The sequence below is a fragment of the Pipistrellus kuhlii genome, unplaced genomic scaffold (genome assembly GCF_014108245.1).
Source record: "Pipistrellus kuhlii isolate mPipKuh1 unplaced genomic scaffold, mPipKuh1.p scaffold_m20_p_5, whole genome shotgun sequence".
In the NCBI taxonomy this organism is placed as follows: domain Eukaryota; kingdom Metazoa; phylum Chordata; class Mammalia; order Chiroptera; family Vespertilionidae; genus Pipistrellus; species Pipistrellus kuhlii.
In genome coordinates, this window is record NW_023425551.1 from 36,509,417 (window position 1) to 36,534,303 (window position 24,887).

Consider the following 24,887-nt stretch of genomic DNA (forward strand, 5'->3'; position numbering starts at 1 on the left):
TTTGACATAAGATAAAAACATAAATTGATTTTTAAATACTAGGTTAATATCAGAAGTCATTTTTGTATAGTTTTCCATTATAAGGAAAGTGATTTTTTTCCTTCTCAGATACATGGTTTTACTACCTTCACAGTTCAGAGAATCTTACCTTTTCATTTTTTTTTAACTTATGTGTTTTCGTTTTATTACTCAATATGACTTTGTAACCACAATACCCATGTGAACTAATACAGACCATGCAGTTTAACATATTTTCAATGGTTTATAATATATTATTAAGAAAATGTTTTCAGAAGATGAACTTGGCATATACAGTGCATCACTTGTAGAAAATATTTAAGACTTTGTATTTGCTAATATGATTATTCCTGACTCTATCTTACTTCCCTACAGTTCATTTTCTTTGCCTTGTTTTTATGATTTTTAAATTTATTTTAGCTGTGAACCTTCCCCTCATCCCTTTTAAAATCATATTCTACTTTATTGCTCATGACCAGATAATGATCGGTAGGATCTGGCTTGTGTGCATGCGTGTATATACATATATATAATAACATACATCATATAATAACAAGAATATTTGTTAATAAATGTTCTTTCTGCTGAGAAAATGTCTGATGTAATAGTTTCAAAACTATTCAAAATTTATCGTTATTTTATTCTTTGCTTCTGTTATTATTACAAGAAAATGGGCTTTCCTGTCAGCAATTATAAAAACTGCTAGAACACTTAAAACTATAATTTTCCAAGTATTACTGTATTTATTTTTGCATACTTTTACTTTGACAGAGGAAATTATTCTCACTATCATTTCTCCAAATATTGATAAAGTAGAAACATGGTTTGATATTTTAAAATTCTGATCACTTAAGTTTGAGAGGGAGATATTTTTTTATAGTTGATTTTTAATCTTTATAGTCTTTTAAGATTATAACACCAATTAAGAATTTTAGATTTTATACTATTACTATCTGAAGGTAATATGCAGATTGATAATTTTTTAATGAATTTATAGCTTCATGCCATTCAAAGCAAATAAGTTTTGGGTTATTTGGTTTATTTAATGGAATTAAATATTTTCTAGTTATGTCCTAAATTTATAAATATGTACTTTTAAAAATTTTTTAATAAAAAAGGTTATTCTAACTAAAGCATCAACAAAATTCAATTTTTATAAATAGGTATATGTAATTCTCTAAAGAAATATTAAAGTGTTTATATATATTTTTTCCTTTAGATTGACCCAACATTAGCAAAACATCGAGAACAATTGGTCATTGAAGTTGGACGAAAATTAGACAAAGCTAGGATGATTCGTTTTGAGGAGCGAACTGGATATTTTTCCTCAACTGATTTGGGTAGAACCGCCAGCCACTTCTATATTAAATACAACACCATTGAGGTATTAAACTGTGTTTAATACCTATGTTTGCTATTGGATGCAAATACTTTAGATGTCATCATATAGGATTGATACAAAATAGCCAAAGCTGTTAATAGAACAAAATGCTTTTAGCATGTGAATTCAATAACATAGACTCAGTAAATAAAGGAAAAAATCAGATTTTAAATATCAGGGCCTCCTTGCTGTCCTTGTCAATGAGTAGGTCCCAAGTAGTAGACTTAGCAGGCGTCTTCAAACTACGGCCCTCGGGCCACATGCGGCCCGCAGAGGAGTCTGATCCGGCCCGCCAGGTTTTTTGGGCAGTGAGCGCAGCCGAGGTGTTACAGTAGGAATTAGTAGTTCATATAGTCCGGCCCTCCAGCTCTCTGAGGGACCGTGATCTGGCCCCCACTTTAAAAAGTTTGAGGACCCCTGATAGAGAGTGGTAGATTTCCATATGCCCATGCTGAAAATGAGCCAATACCATAATGTTATGATAAACATTTTTTTAAGCTATCTAATATAGGTTTTGTTAACTGATTTTATTGCTCTTTAGCTGATTGTATTTTAACAATATTTTTAAATCTTTGGTAGCTACGAAATGATTTGGAATAGCATGCCACAGACATTGTAACTCTGCATTGCCTAGGGCTCAAATGAATGAGTGATTTATTGTCATGTTTTTAATTTAAAATATTTTACTGGACCTTCTATTTTAATCAAATATAACACTTACTTTGATAGACCTTCAATGAACTTTTTGATGCTCATAAAACAGAAGGTGATATCCTTGCTATAGTCTCTAAAGCTGAAGAATTTGATCAAATTAAGGTAAGATTACTTGAAGCTTGAATCAAATGCATATAAATGCATATAACATAACATTTATAAAACCTCATAAGTAATTGTTATTCCTGATATACCAGAGGCTGTATGACAATGTTCTTCCATTTATCAGCAATTCCAGAATACTAGATTATGATATTATGTCATACCTCACATTATTGTTTATTCTCTACTACAAATCAAATATAATTTAGGTTTTGCAGTAATGAAACTGGTGGAGAATATAATATGTATATTTTGGTTTATTTGCAATGTAAGGTTCATTTAAGTAAAATATAAAGGATATACATGATTCAAACTTAGATCTGAATATTTCTGTACCTGTATTATAATTTAATCTTATCAACAGTGAAAACTTTTAGATTTTGAGTCATAGTACTTCACAGGTTTAAGCTATGAATGTGTTATATCTTATAAAAATATATGACCATAATGAATGCCTTTGGAGATAATTCAAGTTTGCCCTAATCCATTTGGGCAGAGGTTTTACTCTGGTCAAATAAAAAATGAAATCTCATCAATTGAAAGATGGTGAGGTCAGGAGATCTAATTTTTGTGGCATATCAAATTTTTATATGTCAATGGCAACTTTAATATTGGTGGTAAATAATAAAATGTAATTGTATCAGTCTCAAGATAATTTCTTATTGTATATTATTAGCTACCTGTGGAAAGAAAATTAGTTATTTTAGCATATAGAGGAAATGTTGAGTTATAGCAAATAGAAACTTAAAAAAACCTGCAGTATAGTTCAATTTCAGTAAATCAGCCCAAATAATACTGTAAAAACATTGATTCTTCCAGGTCAGAGAAGAGGAAATAGAGGAGTTAGATGCCTTATTAAACAATTTCTGTGAGCTCTCAGCTCCTGGAGGTGTAGAGAACAATTATGGGAAAATAAATATCCTACTTCAAACTTATATCAGCCGAGGTGAGATGGACAGTTTCTCCCTTATATCAGATTCTGCATATGTTGCTCAGGTAAGAATATTTCTCTCTTCCCATTTTTTTCTTCTTGTTTACTTTTAAAGATTCAAAGAATTACTCAGACTATACTGTGACTATACTTTATGCATACTACCAAATTACTATTTTATCTTAGAACTGGTTCTATTTAATTTGTACATCTTTTATGCCATCTGTTTATTAGATCAGGAATGGGGGTGGAATTTGGTATCAATTTGGCTCTTTAATATTGCTATTGTTTTTATTTTAGAGTTTAAAAATATTAATCTTATTCTGCTTTATATGATAAAGTTCACTTATAATTACAAAAAATATAGTTATAAAGGTCAATAATAGAATAATATTTCAGTAAAAAAGAAAAGATTGTGGAACCATTGTAGCTTTTCCCAAATGTTAGAATTATAAACAAAATTCTTTGACATTAAATAAGGCTATATATATATATATATATATATATATATATATATGCCTCACACCATATATTTAGTAAGATAAGTCTCTGATAAAAAAATTTTTTCTTCCCATCGATACTTAAAAATTAATTACTAAAAGAAAATTATTCCTTAAATTACAGCTTATTAAATCAGTAAGTTAAAAAAATAACCGTAGTATAAAATGTTGTAATATTTATGTTTTTATATTCAAGCCCCCATGTGAAATAAAGTAAGTTATTTGTTGCATTATTTACCTTTCAAAATGAAAGTTTTTCTTTACAGATATAAGTTTAAAAAAACACACAAACTTTCTACTTAAAAAGAGTACCATTTTTTTCACCTGGCTGGTGTAGCTCATTGGTTGAGTATCAGCCCATGAACCAGGAGATCATGGGTTCCATTCCTGGTTGAGGCTGTGGGCTAACTCAATACCCAATAGGAGACATGCAGGAGCAGCAGATGGATAATTCTCTCATCATTGATATTTCTCTTTCTCCCTCTCCCTTCCTCTCTGAAAAAGAATACCATTTAAAAATTTTTAATTGAGTAATGCCTCATCTGAGTTAAGGAGAAATAATAGCTTAATATTATTTTAAATATAGAAACTATTCTATATATCCTAAGTTTGAAATTTTGTTCAGTCTCAATATAGAAAAAGTATTTTATATTAAATTATTATAAACAGCCATAAATACTCAGCAGTGCTTTCCTATAACTATAAAATGAAATATTTACAAACAAGAACCAAGATATATTGGCTAAGAATTTGAATGAATGCAGTAACTTAATCAATGTAACTAATACACCAGCTGATGATTTCATTCTACATAAAGTAAATGTGAATGTTGTGGAAGCTTCTTTTCTTTTTTTCCTTCTTAAGTAAGATGTTTCTGCCATAGAAAAATTATACATATTCTCTAAACCCTTACAAGTTCTATAGACACCATTGTTTCTAACTCCTTTTATTCATCTATTTTTCTGAAAAATAGCATTGTATTTTTATTTTCTATTTCCTAATTATTTTCTATTAAAATAGTTGTTGACTAAACTAAAATGTAAAGCTTTACTAGGTTCTAGATGAATAATTTGGCCACATCTTCTTGATTCAAGTTTATGAAGGTAATATCAGAGACTGATATACAAATTGCTGTATAACATTTACCATTTCATCATGATTGGTGCCCAGAAAGTCAATATCAGAACATTATGGATATCTCTCAAAGCACCCCTACTTTTCTTAAATAGCTATTATGGGTCTGTCATCCTTAAATTCATTAGGTAAATTACTGTTCAGTTTATTTATTGTTTAAGTATAGACCATCATTAGTTCCACAAGCACTCTCTTAGCTCTGTGAAATTGTATTTCCTTCTCTGTTTCTGAAACTTTATTCTCTCAGTCCCTAAGTTAAATCCTTGGCTCAAGTATCCTATGATTTCATAAAGAAATCTAGATTTAACTTTTCTAAACTGTACTTATCAAAGACTTTTATCATTATTCCCACTCAATTTATATTATTCCAGATAAAATGTCTGGTTTGCCACATGGGATTTCTCCTTCCATTTATTTTAGTTTTAGGAAACAAGTATGGGTTCTGAAATTAAAAACAAAAATTTATATATTTTCAAACACAGTGGAAAATTAGGCTCACAGTTTTTTGTTTTTTGTTTTTTGTTTTTTTACAAGAGTTAACCAGAAATTATGATTAAAAATCTATTTGATAGACACAGTAATATAGTGTTCATTTTATTTATCATTTTCTGGTCCTACTAATAGCCATCTTCAGATTTATAATGGATATAAGAACTGTCCTCTTAGTTCTAAATAACATTTCTGTTATTAAACTTCTAATACTGAAGTAAAATAGTTGATTGTCAAAAGACAAATATACATTTCATATAAAATGTAAAACTAAAGCCAATAACTCTTATGATCATAATTTAAAGCTGGATCATCTACTCCCTATTTAAAATCTTTACTCTTTTTTATCTCCTTTTATAATTTTGATCAGATTTAACTTTTTTTTTTCATTTTCAAATACAGACATCATTAGATTTTGTAAGATGTCTCCAAGTTCATAATTTTTAAATAATCTTCAGTAAAAAGAAATTTTGCAAAGTTAATGATAGAGGAAGGAAGACAAAATAAATGGAAACTAACTGAACAGATGGTAAAGTCTTCAATTATTGTAACTTTGTATATGTCTCTTAATGAAGTTATTCTCAGACCACTGAATTTAGAATCTTGAAGCAAAGTTTAGAATTGTTTTGACCTGGCTTTAAATAAATACTCTGGCACCAACTATCTGTGAGGCCTTGCCAAATTATTAACTTCACCAAGCTTTAGTATCTTTATCTACAAAATCACATAGAGACCTGTGAAATGCAGTTATAAAGAGTAAATAAAATAATATATTGCTTAGTTTATAGGGAGTCATTTATATGGTAGTTATACTCATCAATATTTCTTTTGTCACCCTTTTCTCACTAATTTTTCTCTCTGACTAGATCACAAAGGTGTTTTTTTTATAATATATATATATTTTTTTATTTTAGAGAGGAAAGGAGAGGGAGAGAGAGATAGAAACATCAATGATGAGAGAGAATCATGGATCGGCTGCCTCCTGCACGCCCCTTGGGGATCGAGCCTGCAACCCCAGGCATGTGTCCTTGGCCAGAATCGAACCTGGGGCTCCTCAGTCTACAGGCCAATGCTCTATCCACTGAGCCTAACTGTCTAGGGCGAGATCCGAAAGTTTTTCTTATTTCTCTAAATAGCTTTGTAAATTTAACCATCTCACTGTAATAGCCTATCACATAGAGTGTCCCAAAAATGTATACATAATTTAAAAGTTGATAACTCAACTTTGAAAATGAAATATATTTGAATAAGAATTCTATTTATAATTATTCAAAGTGTGTATATAAACATTTTTATGACATCTATATGCTTGATGGCCTCAACAGCCTCCTAAATATGTTGCAGTCCTTTTGTCTCTTCCTGCTTCATTCCTATTTAGGGGGTGTAGGGTGGAGCTTCCTAAGAACTTGGAAATGAGGCCACCCTCTGAAAGTTAGACAGGATGGCATCCACATACATATAGAGTTTATTTATTGTATAGAAGTAATAATTAGGTGTATATGAGAATAGATGTTGCCTATAATTAAAGGATGCAACTTTACAAATTTCTTTTGAACTAAGTCTGAATGATAAATTTATTGACAGATTGAAAAGTCCAAAAAGAAATAGAGGAAGACATAAACAAATGGGAAAATATACTGTGTTCATGGATTGTAAAATCAACATCATTAAAATTTCCATACTACCCAAAGCAATATATAGATTTAATGCACGCCCCATTAAATACCAATAGCATATTTCACAGATCTAGAAAAAACTCTCCAAAAATTTATACAGAATAAGAAAATACTCCAAATAGCTGCAGCAATCTTGAGAAAGAAGAACAAAGTCGGAGGAATCACAATACCAGATATCAAGCTATATTACAAAGCCATTATTCTCAAAACTGCGTGGGACTGGCATAAGAACAGACCTATAGACCAATGGAACAGGACAGAGAACCCAGAAATTGACCTAAACCATAATGCTCCATTAATATTTGACAAAGGAAGCAAGAGCATACAATGGATATTGAAGACAGTCTCTTCAATAAATGGTGTTGGGAAAATTGGACAGATATATACAAGAAAATGAAGGCCAATGCTCTATCCACTGAGCCTAACTGTCTAGGGCGAGATCCCAAAGATCTCGCCCTAGACAGTTAGGGCGAGACTAGACCATAAACTTACACCATACACAAAAATAAACTCAAAATAGGTAAAGGACTTAAATGTAAGACCGGAAACCATAAAAATCTTAGGAGAATCCATAGGCAGCAAAATATCAGAAATATGTCATAGCAGTATCTTTACTGATACAGCTCCTAGGGCAATAGAAACTAAGGAGAAAAAAAGTCAAATGGAAATACATCAAAATAAGTTTCTGCACAGCATAACAAACAATCAACAAAACAATAAGGAAGCCCACTGCATGGGAGAACATATTTGCCAATGTTATCTCCAATAAGGGACTAATCTCCAAAATTTATAGGGAATTCATACATCTTAACAAAAGGAAGATAACCCAGTCAAAAAGTGGGCAAAGGACTTAAATAGACAGAAGGAAGAAGATATACAGAAGGCCAAGAGACATAGGAAAACATGCTCAAAATCACTAATCATCCAAGAGATGCAAATCAAAACAACAGTGAGGTACCATCTGCAAATGGCTATCATCAGCAAATCGACAAACAACAACTGCTGGCGAGTATGTGGAGAAAAGGGAACCCTTGTGTCCTGCTGGTGGGAATGCAGACTGGTGCAGTCACTGAAAAACAGTATGGAGTTTCCTCGAAAAATTTAAAATGGAACTACCATTTGACCCAATAATACCACTTCTAGAAATATATCCCAAGAAATCAGAAACACCAATCAAAAAGGATTGCCCACTATGTTCATAGCAGCACAATTTACAATAGGTAAGATTTGGAAACAGCTTATGTTCCTATCAGCGGATGAGTGGATTAAAAAACAGTGATACATCTACACAATGGAATACTACACTGATGTAAAAAAGAAGGAATTCTTACCATTTGCAACAGCATGGATGGACCTGGAGAGCATTTTGCTAAGCGAAATAAGCCAGTGAGAGAAAGAAATATCACATGATCTCACTCATGTGGAGTATAATGAACATCATAAACTGATGAACAAAAATAGATCCAGAGTCAGAGAAGCATAGTACAGACTGTCAAACTTCGAGGGAAGGTGGAGGGGGAAGGAGGTGTAAGAGATCAACCAAAGGACTTGTATGCATGCATATAAGCATAACCAATGGACACAGACACTAAGGGGGTGAGGGCATGTGCTGGGGAGACTCTAAGGGGGTGGGGATGGTCGGGGAGTTATCAACTGGGGAAAAGGAGACATATGTAATACTATATGTAATACTTTAAACAATAAAGAATTTTAAAAAATAAACTGTTACTTCACCAATTTTCCTCTTTTTATTCTTCAGAATGCAGCTAGAATTGTCCGTGCTCTTTTTGAAATTGCTCTGAGGAAACGTTGGCCTGCCATGACCTACAAGCTCCTGAATCTCAGTAAAGTCATTGACAAGAGGCTGTGGGGTTGGGCTAGCCCTTTGAGACAGTTTTCAGTCTTACCACCACACATTCTAACAAGATTAGAAGAAAAAAATCTTACTGTGGATAAGCTGAAAGACATGAGGAAAGATGAAATAGGTAAGAAGGAAGCAAGCATGTTTTAATGTGTTCTGTGCAATAAAATATTTCACTGCATGTAAAAGTATTTTCACATTACTCAAGATATATTTTTATTATTTTTATGAAATTTCTTTTGTATTTATCTAAATTCTAATAGAAGTCCCTCCAAATTTTATGTTGTCACTTGAAAGAATTAGCAGTTAAATGGAATGTAGATTATCACACCATAAGTTGAGTATTTTATAAATGGAATCTCAGCTATAAATAATGAGAATTAGTCAATGAAGCTTATCCTCAATTTATTTTTTAATATTTAATTTATTTCAAATTCTTTTGTTACATATATATTAGTATTAGTATATTAAAATTATGGGCATATTTCTTCAACGTTTCTAACTGAACTTTATCATTGCACATATATGTATCTTTAAACCCAGTTGTTACTAGAGTCACCAGACCAGATAGCATTTAGACTTCTGCTTTTTTCACATAATATTGAAAAATTATTCCAACATTCATTTCCATGTGCCTTAACATTTTATTGGACACACCTACAAAGCATTGATTAGGTAATATTTCTGACTTTAAGTGGGTAGATATTATATATGAAGGGAGTTAGCTGAACAAAAATAAGAGGTAAGATGTGAAGAGAGGCTGAGATAGTTACCTTATTTATAGTAAGAAGAACACTTCTAAGGCAGAAGGGAAGTATTAATTTAAATAGAAAGGAAGGATATTAACTAGGGAAATTGAGAGTATTCAGATTGGGATATCATGTGTACATATGTTATCAAAATAAAGAAAATCCACTTGAATTTCAAATTTGGATGAATATAAAACATTTTATTTATTCATAAATGTGCTTTAAAAATTATGAAGAGCCAAGAAATATTGATATTATAAACTAATACAAAATAATATTGAATGTAAAAAATTAAAATATATATATAACCTATTTCCACTTAGTTACTTGAACTAGAATAGGAAAATGTTTATAGTGACATCTATTTCTGACTCCCCCATCCACTCTGGGACTCACACACATATATCTATATTTTGAATCTGATCATTTATGAAAAATATGTATAAGTGGATAAAGTGGTTAATTTTGTGCTAGATTGACCATATTTAATATTTTATCTTTACAATATTTTTGGAAATGGGCATGGATGGATGGGTTGCGTCTTATTATTAGAGCCTTTCCCATTATATAGATTTCTGAAATAGAGCTTGTATAAATTAATGGCTGTTTTCAAAAACTACTAAATATTTTTATGATGTGTCATAAGCTAGCTAGAAGAAAAGAAGAACTATTTATAGTAGTTTAAACATTATTAAGTTTCAGTAATTTTAAGAACCCTATTAATAGCTGAAGAAACCTTGATACTAGTTTTCAGAGCTATGAATTGCTAATTCAAGTTAACTATTATAAAATATTCAAACATGCAAGATCAAGAATGTCAACTATTCTCCAAAGCAAATCATAAAAGAAGCAATAAAATCACCTTCTGAATTCCCATTTACAAGTCAGATTATATTGCTTTTATTCTGTCTGGACGCATTTCTTCTATGTGATGTTTTCCTTGTAGGTCACATGCTACATCATGTGAATATTGGACTCAAGGTCAAACAGTGTGTTCATCAGATTCCTTCTGTTACAATGGAAGCTTCCATTCAGCCCATCACACGGACTGTGCTCCGAGTGACACTGAGCGTCTGTGCTGATTTCTCTTGGAATGATCAGGTAGAAGGGGAAAATACCTCTCAATGTTCTGCAAAATGTCTCTGCTGCACATTCAACTATACCAACTTACATCTGTCTTTAGGCATTTAGAAAATTTCTCTCTCTATCTATATTATATATATATATATTAAAGACTCATTTAAGACATTGTAGTAATATTTACTCTCATCCTTGAAAAATATGTGTGGTATAATATATTAATACTAAAGACCTGGTGCACGGATTCATGCACCAGTGGGGTCCCTCAGCTTGGCCTGCACCCTTTTGCAACCCAGAACCCCTTGGGGAAAGCTGGGGGATTGTGCCGAAACCAGCAGTCCGACATCCCCTGAGGGATATAGTAGTGCACGAAGTGGCAGGTAGCTGGGGAGGAGCTCTGAGAGGAGCTCTAACTGGCCTGGGCACTGTGCCACTCCCCCCTCCTCCCAGCCCTGCTGTGCCTGCTGTTGCTGCCGCCACTCGGTAAGCTTGTTGAGCGGCACTCCCACTATGGGAGTGCACTGACCACCAGGGGCAGCTCCTACATTGAACGTCTGTGACCGAGTGGTCAGTGCACATCATAGCAACTAGTCAAACAGTCACCTGGTTGACCGGTTGCTTCGGGTTTTTATATATAGATGTTAACCAGTGAGACCTCTTCAGAACACCTAGGAAAGCTAAAATTTCAACATTGAACAGTCTTTTAGTGGATTCAGCTTCTTAGGGACTTTGCTTAAATGTGACTTCTTCCATTTTCTCTGTTCTCTTTGGATTTGCCATTTCTACTTATATTCTGTCATTTAGCCTACTAAAAATTCAAGATTCTCCATGTTGAAGGACCAAGCCCTTTTTAAATCCTATTTCTCAAACTATTACTGTCTTCTTTTTCCATTAGACTTATAGAAAGAGTGCTCTACATTTTCTCCTGGTCATCTGTTTCTTTCCTGCTGAGACTACTACTACCATCAGGGATCACCAAAGACTGACTGGTTGCCATAATAAATAGTTGTGTTTTTTTTATTGACTTTTTTTACTTCTTTGAACATTCAGCACTGTATATAGTCCTTTAAAATGCCCTTCCTTGGCTTCCATCACATTCCTGTTTTTGTTTTCACCCCTTCTTCTGTTCTTTCTTCAATACCTTAGATTAGGGGTGTCGAACTCAATCAGAGAAGGGGCCAAAATCTAAAATCCAGCTTAAATCGCGGGCCGAATGGTTTACTGAACAGTCATAAACTGTCATTGTGATGGAAACGCAGCGGAGTGCAGTGATGACAGCGCGGTGCGGGCCACATTGCAAGGCCTGGCGGGACGGATTTGGCCCGCGGGCCTTGTGTTTGACACATGTGCCTTAGATGTTACCTTATATGTGTCAAGATCCACTCTGGATTCTCTTCTTATTCATCAGTATTTTTTAAGGTCTATCTCTGTACTGTCACTATGCAGAGAGTAGAGTTGTAGATAAGCAAGTAAGATTCAGTCCCTTCTTTCAAAAAGCCCATGGAGGAAGATAAATCAGTAAAGTAGTATAGCAATATTTACTTTACATGATTATTATAAGTATATGCAGATACCTTTTGCATTATGTGACCTTTGTATACAGTATCTGTAATGTAAATGAGTTTTATTCAGCAACATACTCTAAAATGACACAATCAGCCGAGACCGGTTTGGCTCAGTGGATAGTGTGTCGGCTTGGGAACTGAAGGGACCCGGGTTCGATTCCAGTCAAGGGCATGTACCTTGGTTGCGGGCATATCCCCAGTAGGGGGTGTGCAAGATTGATGACTCTCTCTCATCGATGTTTCTAGCTTTCTATCTCTCTCCCTTCCTCTCTGTACAAAATCAATAAAATATATATTTAAAAATAAATAAATAAATAAATAAATAAATAAAATGACACAATCATATTTCTAATCGAAATCTACTCTTGGTCATAAAGTGGCCTAACCTTTGATTTCTTCAGTTTCCTTCTCTGTAAACATAATAATTATCTTTCTCAGAGAATTTCTGTGAGAACTAGATGCTATAAAATTATATTTAATATATCTATCAAAAAATTTACATAAAATATGAAATTGTAGTTAGCCATAAACTTATATTTCAAGTTTTATATTTAGTGTTTTTGAAATTCATAAAACTTTCATATTTTCCCCCACAGTTTTCTTCTGTCAGTATTCACAGACTCCCACAGTTTGGTTTAATTCATCAGTAACTCTTAATTAGAATACTGCTGGCTGCAAGAATAAAAAGCATGACTTGTCTCAAACTGACTCAAGCAAGAAAATATATTATTTTTCACAATAAAAGGTCCATAGACCAGAAAGATGACTGAGTCTTCTATCTAATCATATAATTCAGGGCTTAGCGTCTTCACGTATTTTTTGCTCTGCTGACATTGTTAATGTTCTCCCTAAATATTTTCATGCTTTTTATTTTTTTGTAATTTTTAAAAAATTATTGACCTAACCAGTTTTGCTCAGTGGATAGAGCGTCGGCCTGTGGACTCAAGGGTCCCAAGTTCAATTCCAGTCAAGGGCATATACCTTGGTTGCAGGCACATACCCAGTAGGGTGTGTACAGGAGGCAGTTGATTGATGTTTCTCTCTCATAGATGTCTCTAATTCTCTATCCCTTTACCTTCTTCTTTGTAAAAAAATCAATAAGATTTTTTAAAAAATCACCTGAGGATATTAATTTTAGAGAGAGAAAGAAACCTCAATTTGAGAGAGAAACATCAATTGGTTGCCTCCCGTACATGCACTAACCAGGGATGTGCCCTGACCAGGATCAAACCTGCAATCTTTTTGGTGTATGGAGTGATGCTCCAACCAACTGAGCCACCAAACCAAGGCACATTTTCATTCTTCGCTGTCCACATTTAAAGAGAGAGGGAAACACCGCACTGCACCAGCCCAGAGCATGAACTGTAAGACCTTTCCTTTAGTCTAATTGGGCCAGTATTGGGCATGTGCCTATTCTTACCACAATCGTGAGGAGGGATGCCATAAGCTGATGAGTTTATGCTAATCAAAATTATTGTAGGAAATTGGCTCCTCTTCTGAGTCACTTGAAAGAGATGAATACTGAATAAGAATGGACTTTTTAAGGAAAAACAGGAAAGAGAAAAAGGGTGAAGAATGGATATTCAAAAAATGGTATGCAATGGAATAGTGATTTCTCTATAAAAAAGAAATGAAGTACTGATGTATACTTCAATATGAATGACTTTGAAAACATTATAGTAAGTGCAATAAGCCAGATACAAATTACCACATATTAAATGATTCCAATTATATGAGATGCCCAGGATAGGCAGATCTATGGAGGAAAACGTAGATTGTGATTGTCAAAGGATGGAGGGTGCGGGGATGGGGAAAGCTAGGTAGTGACTTCTAATGAGTATAAGTTTTCTTTTTAGGGTGATGAAAATATTCTAAAATTTTATTATAGAGAATGATTATACAACTTTGTAAATATATTAAAACCATTGAATTCTATATTTTATATGTAAATTTTGATAAAGCAATAAAGTTGTTGAAAACAATGGGTTCTGGGTATACAAACAACAATATATTCCTTGAGTTACAGTATACATAGTATAAAGATACTATTTTTCTTCTAGGTCCATGGGACAGTAGGAGAACCCTGGTGGATTTGGGTAGAGGATCCTACAAATGATCATATTTATCATTCAGAGTACTTTCTTATTCTTAAAAAACAGGTAAATATGTATGGCCATATCCTTATGTTGCCAACCTAAGTAGAAAATATAAACTAACAATTTATCTTTTATTTATTTTTCTATAATTTCTAATGTCATTAAAGCTTTATTTATGTTTTTGCATGATTTTAAAAGAAAACTATACTTAAATGTTACAGTATTGTTATGTTCAATGTGATCCTAGTTTGAGAAATTGAACTGTAATTTTTATCATAGTTTGAGGCATGTCTTTCAGATGGCTAGAATATATGAAATAAGTGGAATAAGTAATATGAAAAGTTAAATATATAAGAAGTAAGAAGAACTTAAGGTGCTACATACCACTGTACTAAATAATATTAAAAACATTGTGATTTTAAAAAAATTGAACACAAAGTTCAGCTTTATTTACATAAATACGATGGCAAAAGGGATAGGAGAAAAGGGGGCAAAAAATGAAAGTCCATAAAGGTAAGAGACACCTAGTAGTGTGAGATTCTTAAATGGGTCTGTCTAATCACTGCCTTACAAAAGGTAAGTTTAAATTAATATTTCATAACTCTTACTTTTCAGATACAATTAATAAACAATAATCATCAAATATGGCATTCCTTTTAAAATTATCCATGAAGCCCATGAGAAACTCAGTTTGATCTAGTACATCTGACTCTGAGGCTTCATTCCTAATTCCTCTTTACCAAAGAGAAAGGCTTCAGGCTGGGAGCCTTGGATGGCAGCAGTAGAATTCATAGCAATGTTTTGGCTTCATTACATTTGTCTTCATAATTGCCCTCTGTTATGCCAAGTGGTTCTGTTTTTCCACCTAAGTGATTAAATAAAAATATTAAATAAAAATCACGCAATTAAGTAATTGAATGAATAAAGTTTGGGAAATTCTGATAAAAAGTTGAATTGCTAATCTGTTAACTCATGATGATATGCATTATAAATAATGTAAATTGAGTGTAACTATCGCCTTCTGCTATGTCAAGAAGCCTCAGAAGTAAATCAACCCACAAGTTTCTGAAATACTTGAATATCTCAGCTATTTTTAAATCCAAGACATTTTCTTTATCTCTGGTACATATTGCTGTAGATATCATTGTTTTAACAATAGACTACTAAGACCTTATGATATTAGAATATCCATATTCATTTTAGACTTTATTTCACATTAGGTCATTAGTAAAGAAGCTCAACTACTGGTATTTACAATCCCTATTTTTGAACCTTTGCCTTCCCAATACTACATCCGAGCAGTGTCTGATAGATGGTTAGGAGCTGAGGCTGTGTGTATTATCAACTTTCAACATCTGATTCTACCAGAGAGACATCCTCCCCATACAGGTAACATATTGAATAATAATTTGAAACATAGATGTTCCAAAATTGTTGTTTTAGTTAATGTTGAAAAGCATCTGTGCTTTAAAATTGTTTGAATCTGGATTGAAATCCTACTTAAAATAATTCAAGTCCATTTTAGTTTACATTGGTTAGATGAGCAGTTCACTTGACGACTCTAGTTTGGTCAGTTGTCTAATAGATCAAAAGTAATTAACCATGGTAGTATTGAAGTTTACAAATGGCTTTCATTTTCTACAAATTGGAGTAGATTATTTTGTTCTGTAACATTGCATGTTTTTATATACCTCTCATTCACATTACTTCCCTGATAAGAAAAGAAAGATAGGGCACTATAGTTGACTTATGGGGAACTCCCCCCAAAAAGTGTCCAGTGGGTCAATATTATAAGTGTGGTAATGGGAAGGGAGGACGGGCCTGTACTAGTATATAAGAATTTATATTAAGTTTTTTTTTCCCTTCTAAAGAATTCAGGTTTGTTTTAATTTATTCCTAAGATAGAGTATTCAGTATTGTGTATATTTTCCGGTTATTGTTTAACAGTATCTGATTCGTCTTTTCAGAATTACTGGATCTTCAGCCTTTACCAGTCACGGCTTTGGGATGTGAAGCCTATGAAGCGCTGTACAACTTTAGCCACTTTAACCCTGTGCAGACACAAATATTTCATACACTGTATCACACAGACTGCAACGTCCTCCTTGGAGCCCCCACTGGATCGGGAAAGACTGTTGCAGCTGAATTAGCCATTTTCAGAGTCTTCAACAAGTACCCTACTTCAAAGGTCTGTCTCAAAGAATCACAAGCTCACATTCAATTAGAAAAGGCATTTTATAATCTGTATATTAGCCCATTCTAAATATACTGGCAGGACTCTATGAAGAGCTTTGTTATTCTCTTAGGAAATTTTTCTGGTTGGTGGAGGGGTGTTTGAGGGGGGGCTGGAGCGGGGAAGATCAGTATTACAATAACTGGCCAACAGAGCATTTACCTCAAATTTTGGAGTCTTCTACTTCAATTTCTAATATACATATGGTACTCACATGTCCTTTTCTCGTCATAAGATATCTATACTTTATCAACATTTTCATTGGAAGATACCTAATTCATAGTCATATTTATAAGATATATAATGATTCTTGATCCAAAGTCTTTAGCTATGAAGGAAATGCAAATACTTTAACAAATACAGTTTGATCGTATACAGAAATGTAGAGGTAGCTTTTATTCCGCTTTTCTCTAAGCGACAATATCATTATGTAATCTAAAATAACGTGGCATGTCAGACATGTATTGATTTTCAATGTCCCTAAAATGCAAAATGCTCACAGTTTAAAAATATTATTTTTTAGGAAAGCTGATTCATAGTAGTGGTTGGAGTTATGTGCTATTATTCTGATTTTATTATTTCAGAAATGTTTTGACTTTCTTGTTTGGTGACTTCTAATTGGTGGCTTTTCTTCCCTGATTAGTTTTCCTACTGCTCAGTGATTATTGATCCATTCATACACCATTAGAGTTCTACTCTAAATGTGAAACATTTTAGAAAGAAAAACATTTTTCAGTGAATAATCTGTATGTAAATTTGGATTATTAGGACAGTTTGTTTTTTAAAAAAATAAAAATAAAAGGGATAACACCTAAACTATACACATAACTGACATCTTTCATAAAAATCTACATTAAAAATTTTTTTAAAATACATTTTATTGATTTTTTACAGAGAGGAAGGGAGAGAGATAGAGAGCTAGAAACGTCGATGAGAGAGAAACATTGGCCAGCTGCCTCTTGCACACCCCCTACTGGGGATGTGCCCACAACCAATGTACATGCCCTTGACCGGAATCAAACCTGGGACCTTTCAGTCCGCAGACCAACGCTCTTCCACTGAGCCAAACCGGCTTCGGCCCTACATTAAAATTTAAACAAGCGGATTATTTCTCTTCTAAATTTCAAAAAAGTAACTTTTTTTCATGAAAAAGTTACAACTCCAATAACTTGATTATAATTCCAAGAAAAACTTATTTTCATCCAAACCCTAATTTTCTCTCTGTAATATATTGTCTCATAAAAATTTTTTTGACATTATATTAGAAGATAATTTTACTGTAAAATATTTTTTGTGAAAATTACCTTTGGTGCTTCTTAGAAAATATTAAAAATTTTCTGTCCGGCCGAAACCGGTTTGGCTCAGTGGTAGAGCGTCGGTCTGCAGACTGAAGGGTCCCAGGTTTGGTTCCGGTCAAGGGCATGTACCTGGGTTGCGGGCACATCCCCGGTAGGGGGTGTGCAGGAGGCAGTTGGTCGATGTTTCTCTCTCATCGACGTTTCTAGCTCTCTATCTCTCTCCCTTCCTCTCTGTGAAAAATCAATAAAATATATTTAAAAAAAAAATTTGTCCGTATTTTTTTTTTTTTTTATGATGATGTATTGAATTTACCAGTAAGTTTTACTTTGGATAAATGTAGATTGAGTTAATAATTTTTTCCCCATTAATTTAAAATTTTAACCTTTTCAATACTAAAAGATAAATTTTAAAACCACATTGTCATAATTTGATAAACTTTATGGAGTTTATCTTTATTTGAAATTACTGTCACTATTTTCATGAGAGTCTTTTCTCTCCATCCCTCTCCTTTAGGCAGTATATATTGCACCCCTGAAAGCCCTAGTACGTGAAAGAATGGATGATTGGAAAGTTAGAATTGAAGAAAAACTTGGTAAAAAGTAAGTTCTTATTTTTTTCAAAAGATATGCTGTGAGTAATCTAAAGAGATCAACAAATAAAAGACTTGCAAAAAACAAGATGTTTTTGCAGTGATTTCCACAGTCTGTTATTTAAAGCAGCGGTGGAGAACTTCCACCGGTAGGCTGGCTTACAAGGCCCGTGAAATCCTTTGATCTGACCTTACCAAGGCTTTAGGGGTACATTAAATGTTTGACCAAATGTAGCAGGCTAATATAATTGATACTTTTGTATGGGCTGTGAATGATGTTACCATTATCCAAATGGCCCTTGGCAGAGAAAAGGTTCACCCCTGCTTTAGACTCGCTCATTGAACATTTCAGAAATGAAAGGGAGATAAAATAGCTTTTAGCATTATAAAATTTTACTTTGAAAGATGTATTTTGGCTTTTCCATGGGCACATGTTACTTAAAAAGTTAAAGGGATAATTTTTATTGCTCTCCAGAGTTATTGAACTAACGGGGGATGTGACTCCTGATATGAAGTCCATTGCCAAAGCTGACCTCATCGTCACCACACCGGAGAAATGGGATGGAGTCAGCAGAAGCTGGCAAAATAGGAACTATGTAAAGCAAGTCACGATTCTCATCATAGACGAGATCCATCTGCTTGGTGGGTACCACTGTATCTGATGCCATTTTATAAAATTTGACTCTCTTACCTGCATCAGCTAGCATCAGGATTTGTTAAGTGATTAACATGCATTGTTCTCATTTCCTAGGGGAGGAAAGAGGCCCTGTTCTAGAAGTCATTGTCTCTCGGACGAATTTCATCTCATCACATACAGAAAAGCCTGTTAGAGTAGTTGGACTATCAACTGCATTAGCTAATGCCAGAGACCTTGCTGACTGGCTCAATATTCGTCAGGTATATGGGAGATGGAAAAATCAGGTGGCCTCATTTAGGAGGCAGTCTACATTATAAATGTAAATATAAAAACTGAAAATGGTTTCTCTCTCATTTTTCCTCTAGATGGGCTTATTCAACTTCCGACCATCAGTGCGCCCAGTTCCACTCGAAGTTCACATTCAAGGCTTCCCGGGTCAACATTACTGTCCCCGTATGGCTAGTATGAATAAGCCCACATTTCAGGGTAAGCTCTGGATTCTTAGAATGAATAGCAACCATTGTGTGGTAGCCTTTATTCTAAATAATTTGAGTTTCTCTGAAAGGGTGATACTGCTCCACCTTCTACAGATAACTAAAACTATCTCAACTATTCAGGAATTTATATATATAATAGCCTAAGTGACCGACTGTCCAGCTGGCCAGTAGTTATGACACGCACTGACCACCAGAGGGCAGACTCTTAACCCAGAAGCTACCAAGCTGCAGTCACTTGACAGCTGTAGTTCTCAGGTGATGCACCCGGATCCAAAGAGGAGGGAGCCCGAATCCAGGGTCCATCACCCGAGAACCGCCCTCTCATAATCCAGAACCCCTCGGGAGATGTTGGAGAGCTCGTTTCGGCCCCATCCCCACAGGCCAGGCTGAGAGACCCCACCGGTGCAGGAATCTGTGCACTGGGTCTATAGTATAAATATAAGTTGAATTATATGTTGAATATTAGATTTACAAATGATAAGACATTCGTAGTAGAATAAATGTATATAATTTTAAATAGTATAATAATCAAATCAATCTAAAAATCTGTTAAGGTGTTTTTTTATGTAAGTAGCTTGAGCAAATGATTAATAGAAGCCACCGTAAAAAACAGAACCATATAATCTTAATTTTTACCAGGAACCATAAAACTTAGAATGTCAGTACTTTTTTTGCTTCTGTTTCTGTGTTGGTTTTTTTGTTGTTGTTGTTTTCCCCTCTATAAAAAATTAGGCAAGCAGAAAAGATTTCAGAATAACACTTTTATTTTATAGAAACATGTTTTGTTTAGGCTGCATAAGGAATATTTATTATATCAATTAAAAATAACCTCCAAAATAAATTTTCTAATGTGAACGGCTGTTGATTGTGAGGTGACAGTTGTGAGGTGACTTTTTAGCTGCTGTAATTAGCTTTATGACAGAAGCAAAGTATTGATTGTGAACTAGAGACCAATCTTGGCAGTTCAGATTATTTATACCTCCACAGACGCATTGTACAAAATCACTAATGAACAATAAATCTGCCGTGCGCTGTTCAGGCACACCTGTTCTTGCAGCAGCAAAAATCCATTAAATGGTGAGGTTTAAAGAGACATTCATTCATGATTATGTGTTCAAATGATACCAATATTGTACTAACATGTGTATTTTAAACATTGTATATCTAATATGATTTAACAAAGCATTGCCATTTACATTCTGTAATATTCTGATAAACTTGTGAAGTGAAATAAATGAGTATTTTTTAGAATATATATTGTTGAGATTGCTTATATTTATTTTTAAAAGTGGCTTATTGTATACAGTGATAGAAATGAAGCAATCTGAATTGTGTTAGTCAATAGTAAAGAACTTAAATACTTATACTTCTCTAGATATGGTATAGGAACAGCATCTATACTTATAAGCTATTTAATTATGCCTGTAGCAGATCACTAAATTTCTTTGAGTTTAGAAATATGATTTTATGATAGTTTTATACTTACTATTAGAGTATAAATATAGTCAAGGTCATGTCAACACTTTCATTATAAACCTTGTTTCTTAGACCATAAAAAGAAATTCTACAGCTTAAATTTGAAACAAGAAATTATAAGTAGGTTGGTCTTTCATCATATTAAAATTTCAAATATCTATTTTAAGAGAGCTAGTTACATACAAGTATGAATTCTATTTGTGCCAATTTACCAGTATTTTGGAGCCTGTCTATAACAAAGAAACCTCATTTTCAATTAATTCAAATGATATATGTGACTCTTTAAGTGGTTTTTTTTTTCTCCAATCTTAAGACTCGGTTTTTAAACTAATCACCTCATCTTATGTGTGTCAACTCCCCATGGGCCATCACGCAGACATGGGCTCAGGCCTAGTGTTCTCTTCAGCTCTCTTCTGCATTCTCTTATCTTCCTACTAGAAATCTTACACATTTTAAGGAAAATATTCTTCTGGCTTATCTCTTACTAGTTTATTTATACAAATTCTCTTAATTTTCCCTCAAATGTGAACAGAGCAAAACGAAAAGGAATTTTTTGTGGCTTTTCTTAGAAAATGTTGATCACCCTGCAGGATTTGACTCTCTCTCCACATCCCAGGACCAGTTAACTCTGTAATATCATTTTTCAGGCAAGCAGAGAACCAACTCAGAAACAGAAAACACAACCTGAGATCCAGTATGCAACTATTCTTGGAGAGCCTCGGCTTTTTAGTGTCTCCTTTCTCAGCAGCTCAGAACAGAACTGGGAGCCAGCCAGAGTTCCTCTTCCCTGTCCCAGGCAGTGTGCTCCCTCAGGGGCAGCGGCCTTCCCTCTGCTGTCCTTTCTAAAGCATGTGTCAGTCCACCTGGCGCCTCAGAAATGCTATGATTCGTGACTAACTTAAGAATTCACTGAACTAACTTATAACATTAGCTTTCCTATATCCCTTTGATAATTTAATAAGTTCAGATTTTTGTGTAAATGGCTTATTATTTTATTTTCCACAACTTTTAAACAGCAATTAGAAGCCATTCTCCAGCCAAACCTGTCTTGATATTTGTCTCATCAAGGCGTCAAACTCGTCTTACTGCTTTGGAATTGATAGCTTTTCTGGCTACTGAAGAAGATCCGAAGCAGTGGCTGAATATGGATGAAAGAGAGGTAAGTACATTTTATTTCTACTTCATATAAATGTCAAATTAGTTTGTATTGTAGTGTAATAGAAATAACATTTCATTATCTTTAGTCTTAATCTAAACTAAAAGTTTCGTGTAACATTACAGAACTTTTTTTAAGAATAGAGGAAAGAAGAAATGTGTAATACCACCTTAACACAATTAATATTTTCATATATTAGATAATAAATAGTGGAAAAAGACTGAATTTCTTATATTTATTCTCATAGTTTTTATCTTTAATATCATCACCTGTATATTTTAATATTTAACTAAGTTTTCATTATATTTGTTTACTGCCCTTAAGGAAGTTATCAATTTTGTAAAATTAAATTTTTATAAAATATCTAACATGACCATTTTTAAAAATTTAGTAATTTAGGAAACACTAAGTATATAAAAATTAAAAAGCTGTTGTTATCCTTTAACAAAGTAATAACCATCATTAAAATTTAAGCATTATAATTTTTGTATCTACATAATTATGTTAATTATGTAAACAAATCTATACCAAGGAAATAATTCGAAATAATTATATTTACTATGTACCTGCTCAATTGTATTTTCCTCCTATAATTAAATAATTACACATCTTTATTGCTATAGGGTTTTTTATTTAGAATTATTTCCTCGGTATAGAATTCTAACTTTAAAATTAATGGGTAAAATAATACCAATACTTTTATGACTTCATATACTCTGCTAATTGTTTTCTAAAAGGACAGTACCATTTAATGTTATCAACATTTATTTATGAAGTATGAATCTGACAGTTTTACCACATCCTCACTTGTTATAATTTATTGATATACTATAGATAAAATGTTTCTTCCTACTTGATTTCTTCACAAAAACCAATATGTACCTTGGTTTTTGTGCACTGGAACTTTTTTTTCATACATATGTTTACTAATTGTCTACTTTTTCTCTATTTTGTCTTCTCATTCCTCTGGGTTTTATCTGTTGCAGAACTTTATATGATATCATTTTTTCCATATACATTTATTACTTTATACATATTAATCTTTCATCTGCTTTATTAGTTAATTTTGCTAGTCTAGTTCATTGATGTCTTTTTATCATACTAGTTTTTACAAACAGAAGTTTTTTCATTTTATAAAATATAATCTGTTAATATGGTTCCTTCTACTATTCTTCAATATAGTTATATTTAGTGAGTTTCCTTCCTTATACTTTTCCATTTAAAAAAATATATATATTTTCCTAGTTGGAGTTACGATGAAAAAATAGATGAAATCACTAATAAAAATAATTGCATTGTCTTCCTTCTTCCTCCCTATCTCCCCTTTCTCATTTCATGCAGCCTGAAAAACAGTAAAACAGTGTTCTAGGCCCTTAGTATCCAGTCTCAACAGTTTGCATTTTCTCTCTTACTTCTCATGAATTCTTTAGGGTTAGTATACCTACCGGATGATACTGTATGTATTACAGTAATACGTTAACTAATGATGGTTAACTAATATTTCAAAATGTTTTTGCATAGCATCACAGATGACTTTATTTACTAATAAGTAGCAAGCCTTAATATTAGTTTCATGTAATAGGTATCACGTGACTCCTTGAAATAGAGTGAAAGCTATCCTTTTATCTTTCAAGTTTCGTCATTACTTCCTTAATGTTACTTGTATATGTATACCAAATATATTTCAAGATAATAATTTAAGGCCAAAATAATTTTGTCAAAAGGTTTCTTGTCCTGTGTTATTTAATTAGCATGCCCCAGTAATCACCCTGTTGTGTCTAAACAGTATCTTGACTTAGGAAGCAAATGCTGAAAAAAATAGATATATGGAATATTGACAGTTTAGTTTATGTACAGCATAGAGCTAAGCTTAATTTTTTTTCGTCTTGTTACATTTCTAAAAGTGTTCCAAATAGAGATTTTTCTTTGATGTCAAGGTACAAAGTTCATACCTATTGGACACATTTGGGATATTGGCTGAAAAGTATATATAGGGCTGTGCGTTTAGCACATGTGTGACTCACATTAGCTTCAGATGTGAACCTCATGTGCTCTTCCCAGGTACAGTGCAACTGTACTATGTTTTTTCATTTTAATGTTTGAGGCCTAAGGAACTATGGGCAGCACAGCCATTGTATAAGGTCACTTCTCTGTTTTGTATTTTTTGTCAGCACAAAAATGTCTCATAGAAGCTAACTAGAAATCATAGAATTTACTTGCATGATTTCTGCTGTTTTGTAGTTTCATTGCTACAGTTGGACAGCTAGAAACAGTCATCATGTTCCACCAAGCCCATCTCAAGACAAAGACAATGGGCTTTGTTTTGTTTCTGTTCTAAAAGCAATCGCCTTTCAAATAAAAATTTCAGAGGATTTGCAGCTGATTACTATGTAAATTCAATCTGTACCAAAACCTACTATATAGCAGGTTTTTTATTGTTGAATACCCTAAAAAACTTAAAATAGGAGGGCTTTTTAACAATTCAACCTTTGTGTTACTTTCCAAGTTTAGTGCACTTCCTGTTGCCACTACTTGTATGGTCTCAGATGGGTGTTTTGTAGCAGGACAGAGGTACTTGGGGTAGGACTCCAGTATTAACAATGTGAGCATTCAAAGGAGGCAGGGTAAAAACTCGGGAGCAGTGATCCTGCAGCTGTGGAGCAGGGTGCCTATGGAATAGGGCAGCATAAAAATTATTCTGCAG

At 33.3% G+C, this 24,887-nt stretch overlaps 1 protein-coding gene across 14 annotated transcripts in view; it reads left to right on the plus strand.

Moving 5' to 3' along the window:
* Positions 1-24,887, plus strand: part of ASCC3 (activating signal cointegrator 1 complex subunit 3) — a 217,716-nt gene that overhangs the window by 117,131 nt on the left and 75,698 nt on the right. For 13 of the 14 annotated variants that reach the window (XM_045573232.1, XM_045573233.1, XM_036413368.2 and 10 more), the window contains 13 exons: positions 1,238-1,402; positions 2,129-2,215; positions 3,035-3,211; positions 8,705-8,930; positions 10,502-10,656; positions 14,261-14,359; positions 15,517-15,685; positions 16,264-16,484; positions 18,342-18,427; positions 18,893-19,059; positions 19,169-19,314; positions 19,420-19,540; positions 22,044-22,186. In XM_045573232.1, the coding sequence (XP_045429188.1) occupies positions 1,238-1,402; positions 2,129-2,215; positions 3,035-3,211; positions 8,705-8,930; positions 10,502-10,656; positions 14,261-14,359; positions 15,517-15,685; positions 16,264-16,484; positions 18,342-18,427; positions 18,893-19,059; positions 19,169-19,314; positions 19,420-19,540; positions 22,044-22,186 (1,962 nt within the window). The remainder of the gene's footprint in view (positions 1-1,237; positions 1,403-2,128; positions 2,216-3,034; positions 3,212-8,704; positions 8,931-10,501; positions 10,657-14,260; positions 14,360-15,516; positions 15,686-16,263; positions 16,485-18,341; positions 18,428-18,892; positions 19,060-19,168; positions 19,315-19,419; positions 19,541-22,043; positions 22,187-24,887) is intronic. The other variant, XM_045573227.1, reaches the window with a different exon arrangement.